Here is a 13,782-nt window from a genome sequence, read left to right on the forward strand (position 1 = left end):
TCTCACTTTCTCTATCTTGATTTCATCTTTCTTCAACTTCTCTCTAAACCCCATTTCTTCTTTACCGGAAGTTGCAGGTTTCTCTCTCCAAAAACACGGCTTTCTTCATCATCTCTCTTACTAAAACATCCATACATGTGCAGCGTATCCCCCCTCTCTCTCTAAATCCGTTCCTTATTCCTCTCTCTAAATGCCCATTGATTCAACCCAGTTGCAGGTCTCTCCATCCTTTTCTCTCTAAAACCCACATTCGACACAGTTTGCATCTCTCTAGAAAGCACTCTCCTTTCTGCTCAAGTTGCATCTCTCTCTAAACCCCAAGCTGCAGAACCAGATCCTCTCTCTCTCAAAAACTTAAGTTGCAGAACCAGAGCAGCCATGACGACCACCCCTGAATGCTCCTTCAACTCATCTCTCCACCCTGTCGCCCTCTTCTCTCTCTACCTCATCCGCCCCCTCACCGTCCTCCCACTGCAACTCCTCCAAGCCCCTACGGCAAGCATAACCGCCATGGATGGGGCCCCTCCCTCCCCCCACCTCTGGCCTGGTTCTTAATGGAAAGCCCCACCTTCTGGTTAACCCTAATCTTGTTAACCCAAGGCCGCCCTTTCCACAACCCACAAACCCGAGCCGTAATTTCTCCGTTCCTCTTCCACTACCTCCACCGCAACTGTAGCTTCCCCCTCCGCCTCCGCCACCGCTAAAAAACTATAATTTCAAGCCAAAACCCACCTGGTTTTCCCTTACGTCAAGAGAGAGATGGAGTTTTAGAGAGAGAGATGGAGTTTAGATAGAGTGTCATTTAGTGTTTGTTTGGGTCAAAAATTTATGATCAAAGGGGTCCAAGGGGTTGTAAGATAGAAAAGATGGAGACCATTGCTTACAAGTAATATTTTCAATTATTGGGTCTCATGAGACATGGAAGTTAAAAATAGGGAAAAAGGGAATATTTTCCCTTAACAAACTATGAAGTACACATGCCCTTCTCACACATTGGATATGAGAAATAATATTTTTATGGTTTTTTAAAGATGAACACGGTCCAATTATATGGACATAACTTTAAATCTACACATCATGTAATCATAAGACTTGTTCTCAGATAAAATAAACTCAAAATAAAACAACTTTCAGTAAGAAAGTAGCATTGAATAATGGTTCGAAGTGGATCAAACAACCTGATTCTTAGAGGGTTAATTTCTACTGTGTAGCAAAAATTACAGTATGACACGCCTCAAGTAAAATGACCATAACTTTCCAAATATGGGGAATATTCCTATGAGCCCAAAACTACATTTAAACTAGACTCGATTCCTCAAAAGCACAAAGTGGTCCTAACTCATTCCCATAAGCTTTGATCAATAAAAACCCCCACTGAAAAATGAATAAAGTTCTTGAAAAGGCCTTTTCTCAGATCTGGCACACTTTAATAAAATGGTCAATAACTTCCAAAATATATATGATATGGTCATGAGACATTTTTCATATGAAAATACACTCAATAACACAAAATACTACGAAATATCATTCTGTTATATAAAGTATTGAATGCCCTACCATGCTCACACAAATATACAACAGTTCTAAAAAATATTCATTCACAGTTCTCATGCCAATGACACGATCGATTCTCAAATTCAAAGCACATACATCATAGCAATCATGATCAAGTGTTTATACAATTTGAAAATTAAATTATACACAATATAGGAGGACTAGGGGACCATATTAGAGCTCTGCTCTGATACCATTTATTGGTGGTATAAGACCAATGGGTTAGAAATGCAATCTTTTAAAACATTTCCATTGTATAAAACTCAAGGGCTTAAATGCATGAAAATCTCAATACAAAACTATAATACATAAAATCCAGCCTTCAAACATGGTTTATAAACATTTGAATAATAAAATTCAACCCTAATAGGTCCCTTACAAATCCCTTACTTAAAAATACAATTAAACTAAATACAATATTCAAATATTCACAATGTACATCTCTACAACGTTTTGCATGACTGGCACTTGCAATTCCTCATTATATCAAAATTATATGATAATTTCTTCATTCTTCATCCTCATCATATAACACAATGTCTCATACACATCATGCACTTAATCATAATAATCCAATAATAATTCAATTCGCATAAACAATAATGCATAGCATTAAAGCTCATACCGTAAGATTAAACAACAATCTCAATATTCACACAACATACTAAATTTAGCTAATCATGAATCCATTTAATACCTGTAAAAACATCAAATTAACATGCAAACATACATGGGAAAACTATGGTTCGAACCCCTTGTTCCCGGGCAACGAAATGGCCATTTGAGGACTTAATTTTGTCCCATTGAGGCACGAGTGATAATAACAACTCAAGGAGATCAATCCAATGGGAAGCAAATGAACACTTTTATTTCACTTAATGGGGATCAAATCATGAGAGACATGTTTCAAAATAGCCCTTCAAAGTTTTAGGGAGATACTACACAAAATAAGAAAGTTATGGTGAAACTACACCATTTGGTCCATAAGGGACCACACGAACTTTTCAACATTAAAAAATGAACTCAATAGACTATTTCATATGCTCAAATATAATGAAATAAACCTCTCATTAGTTGTATATTCTCAGTAAAAATTTCAGAAAAATAAGATCAAGAAAATCAAGTTGAAACTACTCAAGCTGATGGAGTAAGCAAGCTAGTCTACACATACTATGTGTATGGACTACAAAATAGCTTTGGGACTCTTCAAATATCAAGTTTTCATGAGCAAGAATGAAGAAGACTACTATTAATTAAGAATTAGAACAAGCTTTGATAATGGAAATGAAGTAGGAATAAAAAACATAAAAAGAAAAATCAATACCTTAATGAAGCAATAGTATAGGCTTAATCACATAAATGAGGGACTACTCCATAGAAGGGTTTCAAATGAAAACTCAGGGAAGAAGATAGTCTCATGGGTGGCCACATTTTTGTCAATGGGGCTCTCTGTCTCTCTCTTTGAAGTGAATACTCAAGTTATGATCATAATTGATTCCATAAGTTACTTTTATACTTAGATCATAAAGATGGATTTAATATTGATCCTTCATGCCTTAGAGCAATAGCATATGAGAGGCTTTTATCCAAGCCAATCATCCATATCTTATCAACAAGATCAATGGATGAGCTTTTGACGCCCTTCACTCCGTAAAACCTAGGTTTATAGTCATTTTACCTTGAAGCCCTTAACTCCATGTTTTATTTCCCATTAAATCCAAATTCATGCTTATAATTATGCCCATGATTTTTGAATAATTTGTGAGTCAATAAAAGACAAGGACATGGACATAAAGGTAATATGGGACATCCACACATGTGAATAAATTATCTTATGACAACACCAATAGGATTTTAACAACACTAAAGTTTCACATGGGTCACGCCCATAAGGTGGTGCCACATAAGATATACCCACATGCTACAAATCATATGTGGATAACAATATGAATCAAATTAATTCTCAAAATCTCATGACTTCAAACATGCTAAAAATGGCATGTATAAGCAAAAAAAAAAAAAATATACGTGACTTAAATCAAACATAAGTCATAACAATATATAATACTTTATATAACAAGTAATATGCTATAACATAATACCAGCAAAAGAATTAATGACAAATAAGTCTGTACATGGATATGACATCAGCATGATGTCATCCACGAGTGGGGAGGTGGGGGTGCAATGTGGCATCCCCATGGCCACTTGGGATTCATGTGGCGTCCCCATAGGATGTTCCATGTTTGGTATTTATGTCGAACAAATTTGAAAATCACATTTTTTATTGTTTAAAAAATCTGAAAAATTCTAAAAAAGTCCACAAAATTCTCTAAATGATTCTCAACATTATTACACAATTTCTCATCAATACAAAATATTTTCTCATCAATTTTAGATTAGTTTGGGCCAATGGTTTAAAAACCGGATCGGTGACCCGGATCGGGCTTTCCAAAAACCGATCCGGATCGGCGAATCGGCGATCCGGATCGGCGAATCGGCGATCCGGATCGGCGAATCGACGATCCGGATCGGAATCGGGTGAATCGGTCAGAATAAAGCTTCAAAAAAATCCGAAAAAATTATTAAAATTCATTATAAATATTGTTTTTTAGGAATTCAATAAAAAATGAGGGTACTCCATTAAGAATTTTCATGTTTTTGAATGAATATGCGAATATTGATATGTTCTTCCCTTGCATGAACCGCCATTCAACATTTAATTTACATCACATAAAAGGATAAACATAGAATTATCATGGAATAAGTATATCAACATACATGGACTACAATAAAGCATAAAATTAGTAACATACGATCTAAAAATAAAATGATAGACGACGTTGTTGTTCTTCTTGGTCACGCTGGTGCCATTGATTGAATTCGTTTGACAATTCATTGATTCGATCTAAAAACGAATCATCGATATTAGCGGGCGTCTGACTATTTTCAAATCCATGAGTGTTAGTGTTTTGTTGTGTTCCCAATCCAAAATCCCCGAAGCTTGTCCATCCTTCATGCTCACCTGCACTGTCGTGCTCATCCCTACACTGTTGCTGTTGGGACTCGATATGTGAATAATATGGCTGGGATAGGGTGGCCTCAGAATCATCATCTCTCTCATTTTCTCTTAGACCCCCTTCCCACTCTCCCTCATTAGGTGCAATATCACCGACATATTGTGGATACATTGGCTGGCTGCTTCCTCTTTCATGCCGCTCATCACTTTCTTCAATATCTTCATCACCGATAGCCTCAAGGAACGCTCTCTTGTGCAACACTGGCTCTTCCTCTTCTACTACCCATCGGTCTGCTGTGTCTGTGACAAATATTGTGTCTAAGTCTATCGGCCCATAGTCTTCAAGCTTCCTTCTTATTTGTCGCTCTCTAAGGTTTAAATTATAATGAACGTAGACTAGTTTATGAAGCTTCTCAGAAGCGAGTCGATTCCTCCTAGTAGTGTGCAACCATTGGAACGCACTCCAGTTGCGCTCACAGCCAGTAGCAGAACATGTCTAGGAGAGCACCTTGATTGCTATCCTCTTTAGGTGAGGTGCGTCAGTACCATATATCTCCCACCATTCAACTGGATTAAAATGTAAAAAGCATTGTAAGGGCAAGAACAATTCATAAGATTAAATATATGAATAAACAAAATATTAGCGAGGGGATAACCTGGATCCATCATAGTTCGAGAATTTCTGGCAAGTCTAGTTCCGAAGGATCCTATAGCATCCCTATACATAGCAAGCTAAAACAAATATAGTACGTTTTAGTGCATTATTGCTCACAAATATAACAACTCAATGAAGTTCTTACCCAAACATTAAATAATACCTCTTGTATTGCTGCTACTTGGTTTCGATGGCTTCTCTCCAACCTTGCAATAATGTATCTGACCCCTTCCATAATCTTGTGGGATTGTTCAGGTGTCAAATAGAAAAATTTTGGGTTAAAGTAGTAACCTAAAAAATATATAGGTAGAAAAATGTCATTTACAATTTCATAAAAAAATGATTTAAACTGAAACATTGTAATGATATAAATATATATTTACCAGCATAATGAATTGGACGTCCGAATTTGGTGTTCCACCTCTTTTCTATAATCTCGATCACTTTGCTAGCAAAATTACACTTCTCCCCAATAGCTGATTTCGCCCTCTCAATACCTTCATAAAGGATACCCATGGTAGCTTTCTTATCAGCATCCACCATTCTTAACACCGTGACCAAAGGGGCAGTGGCCTCTACAACACTGGAACATCGAGACCAGAACAGCCTATTTGAGATTATGTTATCCACTTTTATACCGGTACTGGACTTCGAGAGGCGGTCATTTAACCATTCTTCACAAGTAAACAATCTCTTTAATGCACCTTCAGATTGTCGAATGGAGTCCACAGCTAAGTAATCGGTCGCAAAGCGGGTTATGGCAGGCCTGATTATCTCTTTTTTCTTAGAGTGTTCTCTAAACAGAAATAATATTTTAGAGTGGTTGTATATAAATCTCGACACCAACCTTGCTTCATCAAGAGTCTCCTTCACAATTTTGATCTCACCGATTTCCTCTAACATAAGATCGATGCTGTGTGCAGCACACAGGGTCCATACTAGATGCTTCCTCTTATCCATCAATTTGCTGCCCGCAGAAACACATGCACGCGCATTGTCCGTAATAAACTGGACTACATGCTTATCTCCCACCTCCTCCACTATCTGATCATATAGTCGTACGTAGAAGTTTGCATCCTTCTTCTTCCCTGATACGTCTTTGCTAGACAAAAAAGCTGTACCTTTTGGGGAATAGGCCAAAAAGTTTAAAAACTCCTTTTTGCTAACTTTATTCAACCAACCATCACTCATGAGAGTAATTCCTGTCCTTGGCCAACTCTGTTTATATTCTTCAATCCACTTTTTAACTTCCTCTACCTCTTCATCTAATATTGGCCCACTGAGCTCATATGCTGTCGGGGGTTTTACCCCGGGCCCGGCTCTCTAGATTGCACTAACCATAGGTGGAAAATATGGGCTATTGGCTGCATCAAAGGGAATCCCTTTATCGTAGAACCATTTACCAACATATCTCCCTAACATGTTTCTTGTACCTTTAACCATGTCTTTTAGGGTCATCTGTTGTGACTTAGGCTTTGAGAGAAATGGGTCTTTACGACCATGACCTGCAATACTGGCACTCCTAGGTAACTTAGAAACAATTTCTTCAACAACTGATTCTCCTTGATACATATTGCCACCAACCCCTCCATACATATTTGAGCTGGGCCCGCCATACATGCTCGAGCTGGACCCGCCATGCATATCTGAACTAGGCCCACCATGCATATCGGAGCTAGGCCCACCATGCATGTCTGAGCTAGACCCACCAGGCATTCTAAACCCACATTCCCTCTGATATTGTTCATGTAAACTCAATCTTGTGGCCATGTCCAGCTCATTATTATATTGCTCTTCTAGGTCATAATTATATTGCTCTTCTGTATCATTCCTGCTTGATGGTGTATATAAACTAGCTATCTCCTCATTCATCCTATGTTTGGCAATTTTTTTACCTTTGCTAGCATTAAGAATTGCCACCATCTGTTTTTTTACATTACTAAGGACACTAGTGCATGCAGAAACTTCTCCCTTAACCCCTGCCAAGTGTTGCTTGAACCTATGTACCCCACTACTTATCACTCTTTGACAGTAATTACAAATAATTTTGTCTTTCTTGTTGGGATCAAGTCTGACCCCATGTTGCCATGCAGGGTCTTCTGTAGATCTTGACATGATTCAACTGTTTTAAGATGTAAAAAGTTTAAATTAACCTGACAGTTCAAAAAGAAAAATAATCACCATATGAAGTGATAATATATTGCGGTAGTTCATGTAGTCATATTCGTTGTTATTTGTTATTGCAAAAGGACAATAATATTTTCGTACATATCAATTACAAACATTTAGAATAATACAAAATGCAAGCTCCAAACATGGCTACAACTCAATTATCAAGAACATACATTTTTTGCATTAAAAAATTAATAATAAAAACAATTCTTCAAAGAGCCGGCTAACATCAATCATTCCAACTAAAAAATCCATGAACAACAGATAAAAAAAATACAGTTTTGTATTGAAAATATAATAACATGCATTTTTTTGCATAAATAATCCACCAACATACAATTTTTTCAACAAAAACTTTAACAATAAAAATTTAAAATATGGTTTAATACCTCATGATAATTAAAACCTTGTAGCGATTTTCACATCTTTTCAAAAAATCATCATTTTTCAAAAAATTCGATCATGGAAAAAAAAAAAAAAAAATTACAGCAAACTCAAACAATAAAAATTAAAAATTGGGTTTAAATGTTTAATACATCATGATAATCAAAACTTTATCACGATTTTCACATCTTTTCGAAAAATCATCATTTTTCAAAAAATTCGATCATGGATAAAAAGAAATAAAAAAAAAAAAGTACAGCAAATTTTCAAAAAATTCGATCATGGATTAAAAAAAAAAATTAACAAATTTTCAAAAAGTTCGATCATGGATTAAAAAAAAAAAATCATAAATTTTCTAAAAAATCGATCATGGATTACAAAAAATTCGATCATGGATTACAAAAAATTCGATCATGGATTACATAAAATTCGATCATGGATTACAAAAAAAAAAAAAAAACATAAAAAAACAAAAAATTCGATCGTGGATTACAAGAACAGAAAAAAACAATTCGATCATGGATTACAAAAAATTCAATCATGGGTTACAAAAAAAAAAAAAAAACAAAAAATTCGATCATGGATTACAAGTAAAAAAAACAAACATTTCGATCATGGATTACAAAAAAGTCGATCATGGATTACAGAAAATTCTATCATGGATTACAAAAAATTCGATCATGGATTACATAAAATTCGATCATGGACTACAAAAAAAAAAAAAAAAAAAAAATTCGATCGTGGATTACAAAAAAAGAAAAAAACATTTACATCATGGATAACAAAAAATTCAATCATAGATTACAAAAAACTCTATCATGGGTTACATTAAAAACAAAAAACAAAAAATTCGATCATGGATTACAAAAAAAAATAAACATTTCGATCATGGATTACAAAACATTCGATCATGGATTACAAAAAATTCTATCATGGGTTACAAAAATAAAAAATAAAAAATAAAATTCGATCATGGATTACAAGAAAAAAAAACAAACATTTCGATCATGGATTACAAAAAATTCGATCATGGGCTACAAAAAAAAAAAAACAAAAAAAAAAAAAAAAAATTGTTCTTCACAGAGTCGTTTTACATAAAGCGATTTTAACTCAAAAATTCACCTCTAAGTGAATAAATTACATCCAATTGAGTATATTTTCTGATAAACAACAATATAAGGAATCAAAAACCTAAATTTTTAACACATTATTTCTAATATATCATGAAAACAAAATCAAAAGGCGAAAAAAAAAAAAAAACAGCGGAATTTGGTTCCGCAGACATCTCACTGTTCATATCAAATTTCTTGTTGTAATTGACTAGATTACGTAAAATTGAAAATTTTAAATCATACTAGACACAATAAAGATTAAAAACCCTAATTATTGAACTCATTTTGTTCAAAATATGCCGTGAAATAAATCAAATGGCGGAAAAAAAAAAAAAACCCAAAGTTCTTACCTGTTTTTGTGAACCGAAGCCTTCAATCTCCAAAAAACTCTGTTTTTCTCAACGATTATCACAAATTAGTAACAAAAGGTTTTGATTCCCAGCTTTAAGATCAAAATGCCTACAAATTTTGAAAGATTCATGCCCTATTTGGCATAAAATTTCAGAAAAGGCGGAAACCCTAAACCCCGAAATTTTCGTGAACCAAAAACAACCAATTTTTCCACCATTTAATTCTTGAAAAAGCTGAATAAAGCTGTTTACAGCCTGCAAATCAGATCACATGCCAAAAAAAACAAAAAAAATGATCAAAAAATGACAAATTTGAAAGAATCCGTGAAGAACACTGTGCAACCCGTGTTCTTCACGGACTCGCCGATTCCGCACAGTGAATCGGCGAGTCAATGTGCAGAATCGTCTGGTTCTCTCTAGAACCGGACGATTCCCGATTTTTGAAACGATCCGGTCCATTTTCGTGAAATCCGAGTCGAACCGGGCGAGTCCGGTTTGACTCGGCGATTTTTTAAACGCTGGTTTGGGCCAAAGGTAAATGAGATCTCTAGACTTATAACACTAATCGGAGTCTTCCATTGGGCTAACCCAAATGACATTCTACCGGTGTCTCAAGCTGACCCAATGGACCTATGCTCCACAGTCTATGACATGAACACATAATTGACCACATCAAAGTCGCTGAGCCAGAGCTCCCCGTTACAAGGGGTTCAATGGATTACTGGTGCACCCCTGTTGGACATTTTCCTACTTAAATACAAGGGTCCTCTCAAAGCACATGTGCACTTGCTCTTCTAAGTTGCATAATACTATAGAAGAGTGGCTTCCCCATATGACTATGGGTGCACATGCTATGGAACGGTCTCGTGTCAAGATAGGGCTCATGTCCCATGAGCCGACCATTCCATACATGGTAAATACTCTTTTAAATACTCGAGGTTCTATTATTCTAGATTGGATTCTCCAAGCTCTGTCTTATCACATCAACTATGAGGCATTCTAATCAATATAGTCCTGATAGAGAGGTGACCCTCACACCTCCCCGAGAGTTCACATACTTAAAATGTATATTCTTAATGCCTCAATAGACGGGGTGTATGAATCTGAGCCCCAGTGCGCCAAGCACCCAGATTCAGTCTCTCTCTAACTCCCACTGAGCGTAAGACTCTTGGTTTTAAGGCCTTGAAAGGCCACATAGCCAACAATACGACCCTCGAAATCTCGTAAACCCTTTTCCCTTTCTCTTTATATTTATCTCTTTCATCTCTCTAATTCTTTTTATGTTTATCTCTTCTTTCTTTCTAATTCATTTTACGTTTATCTCTTCTTTCTTTCTAATTCATTTTACGCTTATCTCTTCTTTCTCTCTAATTCTTTTTAATATTTATCTCTTCTTTATCTCTTTAATTCTTTTTAATACTTATCTCTTCTTTCTCTCTCTAATTTTTTTATCTCTTATTTCTCTCTCTACTTACTTCTTCAACTCAATAAATATGATTCCAATGCGATACAAATCTGACTCCGTCTAATTTTCATAGGAGATGGGGTTGAAGGGAGCTTTTATAGGGGAGGGTAAGGTGCTCACAGGTTGTTATACAAATCTTCTTTGACAGAGAGAGAGTTAGAGAGAGAAAGAAGAGATAAAAAGGTATTAGAGAGAGAAAGAAGAGATAAATATTAAAAAAAATTAGAGAGAGAAAGAAGAGATAAACATAAAAAGAATTAGAGATGAAAGAGATAAATATAAACGGAAGGAAAAAAGGGTTTACGGTAATTAAAATGTCGTATAACATGAGTTAGTTTTTACGGTACTTAAAGTACTGTAATTGTGCTTCACGATAATACGACTACTGTAAAGGTTATTTTGGTCAAAAAACACCCAAAATTGAACAAAAAGGGTGTGGGAGAGATTTATGAAAGTCGAGGGTAAATTCAAGTAAATTCAGAGATTTACAGAAAGGTTATTTCTAAATAGACAAAAATTCAGGTAAATTTATGATAATTTCCCTAAAATTTATTATAGAATGATTTAATTTATTACATTTTTAATAGAATTTAGAATTTTAAAAATTCATTAATTATGTTTAATACCATATGGATTGTGCTCTTGACCTAGGGAAATAGAATGATATAATTTATTACATTTTTAATAGAATTTTGAATTTTAAAAATTCATTAATTATTTCTAATACTATATGGATTGTGCTCTTTAGCTAGGGAACCTAATTAAGTGCGCTTGAGGACCTTCAGTTCCAATCAGATGGAGCTCAGACAAGTAGAACTCATCATTGAATCTCTAGAAATTGGGATCGAGCTCTCCAACATAATGGGATCTCGATCCCTAAATTTTGGGGTGTGCGGATAGCAATCCTAAACCTAGGGACGTATGAACCTTTCACAATCCCTAGCTATCGATTATCCAAGTCCGCTAACTATCATTTATACTTCTTTCTTGGTTCCATTTCAAGTCAGCTTAGAACTTCATTTTCCTGGACTCTCTTTTGTTGCGTAAGTTAGTAGGTCTCTCTCTCTCTCTCTCTCTCTCTCTCTCTCTCAGACACACACATGCTTGAACATCCCCACAGAACTCTTTTTACTTGGTAAGGCAGCCCATGTGTCAGGTGCTCTACGATATTAAAATATAGGCTGTGTACAATGTAAATTTGCCCTTAGCAGAAATCAAATGAGAGGACCTGGAACAAGCAAGACGAAAAACAGAGAGAGAGAGGAGAAAGCAAAATCAAAAGAGAAGGGGGAGGAAGATTGAGGGGGATGTAGGAGAAAAATGAGTATTACCAAAGACGAAAGAGAAGAGGGTGGAAATAGAAAGAGAGGGGGTGAGAGAGAGAGACAGAGAATATGTGTGTCCTCTGATAAAAGGGTGTCCTAACCCTTTCAAATACTAATAAGGACAAACTATGAAGGAATATGAGAGTAAACTCTCACTGTATATTCATCCCTCATAAATTATCTTTATCTCAAGGAAAAGGTATAGAAAGCAAATAAATCCTTGCCATGGCATCTAAGGCTATCAATATGCACAAATGAATAATATTTTCGTGTTGCATTTAAAGACAATAAATTTAAGCTGTGCAGAAAAAATTAAATCACATCCTTGCCTCATTTGTGCAGCTTTAGCAGCTTGAACTCCAGCAAGTGCATCTTCAATGACAACACACTGATAAAAAACAAAGAGGTCATTAAAAATAACTTAAGAAACTCGTTTAGATCCTCAATAAAGAACTTCACAAGACTTCAATAAAAAATATGGCATTTTGTATCTGAAGTTCTAAACATAAACTGCTAATTTTAATGTGAAAACTGGTACTTACCTCTTTTCTCCTTTTCAAAAACATAAAGGTGCTTCATTAGAACAGAACAAGAAAGGATCTTTGCAAAAAATAAGGAAAAAATAGTATACCTTTTAACCAACTTACCCAAGTATAAAAGAAAAATTCAAAACCATGTGGTAAAAGCCCCTTTATCTTTATTTTGCTGTCATTTAAGTTATTAGGACCTATATGTCCTATTCCCAGTTTGCATGAGTAGTATTATCGTTTGCCTTATTTCATTAATATCAAAAGAAGTTATGAGAGGTGTGTGAAGTTTAATTGCACTCTAACATCTCTCTCTCTCTCTCTCTCTAGCATCGTATAATGCATTGATTAGTTCTTCCATCTTGCTCCTCATCCTTTCTCTATCTCTACCCTAAATTTTTTTTTTATTTCCTGTATTGCTCTTACCAAAATCCTAGGATTGATCTCGAGATGCGCAATTAGGAGGATTGATCTTGATATGCGCAATTAGGGGGAAAGGAAGGGGGGGTGGGTGCGGGGGGGGGGGAGGGGGGGGGCCGGAGGACGAAAGCAAAACTAGGGTTACTTCCTAGGGCTGCTTGATCCAAACCCTATGCTTGTTTCATAGGTTTTGTGTGTAACCCATGTAGGTCTGCATTTAGTGTGATCATGCTATCGTTTGTGTGATTAATCTCAGAAGATTGAGATCAATAGAGGAGCATTGAATAGTTTTGAGGTTTGTGGGCAATCGTGGATGATCTCATGATCCGCCAGAATTTTATCTCAAAAACCCTAAATCTATTGTGCATATAGATGATGCCCTAGTCTAATCAAAGAGTGGCACTGTGGTGACATGTTAGGCATTGGTAGTGATAGGTTAGATCCTCGAATGGTCGAGTGCTTTTCTAGGGTACTCACACTTCCAGAAAAGTTTATCATTGCCATCATCCTAGTTTACAAGAGAAATTTACATGCGTTAATGTTACATTTTCTAAAAATACTTCTTATTTTTTCAGTAGAGGGCTGTATGCTTCATGCAAATTTCTTTTATCCTGCTCCAGAAGTAGTCACAAAGTCCTCGTCTTCTATAGTTCTGCTTCCTGCTCCTGTTGATACTTCATCTTCACCTCAGTTACCTCAACCTGCCAAACCTATCAGTTACTTCCACTCACCATTCATGTCCCTCAGAGCAGCCCATAAAGGTTTACACGAGAAGGAAAGTGCAAGATGGATACCCTCA

At 35.7% G+C, this 13,782-nt stretch overlaps 2 protein-coding genes across 10 annotated transcripts in view; both read right to left on the reverse strand.

Annotated features, from left to right (window-relative positions):
* Positions 1-13,782, reverse strand: part of LOC18431436 (haloacid dehalogenase-like hydrolase family protein) — a 119,526-nt gene that overhangs the window by 87,462 nt on the left and 18,282 nt on the right. For all 9 annotated transcript variants that reach the window (XR_016049648.1, XR_016049647.1, XR_016049646.1 and 6 more), the window contains exon 6: positions 12,366-12,424. Coding sequence is in view for 2 of the 9 variants with exons in the window: in XM_088858617.1 (XP_088714743.1) it covers positions 12,366-12,424 (59 nt within the window). In the remaining 7 variants the exon portion in view is untranslated. The remainder of the gene's footprint in view (positions 1-12,365; positions 12,425-13,782) is intronic.
* Positions 4,314-7,350, reverse strand: LOC148783356 (uncharacterized). The gene is made up of 4 exons (XM_088858624.1): positions 5,612-7,350; positions 5,392-5,519; positions 5,230-5,305; positions 4,314-5,140 (listed from the first exon to the last, which is right to left on the reverse strand). Exons 1-4 carry the CDS (start codon positions 6,417-6,419, stop codon positions 5,070-5,072), a joined length of 1,083 nt encoding a protein of 360 aa, XP_088714750.1. The 5' UTR covers positions 6,420-7,350; the 3' UTR covers positions 4,314-5,069.

This window comes from Amborella trichopoda, chromosome 2, assembly GCF_054954075.1.
Source record: "Amborella trichopoda isolate Santa Cruz 75 chromosome 2, AtrichopodaSantaCruz75HAP2 v2.0, whole genome shotgun sequence".
Lineage (NCBI taxonomy): Eukaryota > Viridiplantae > Streptophyta > Magnoliopsida > Amborellales > Amborellaceae > Amborella > Amborella trichopoda.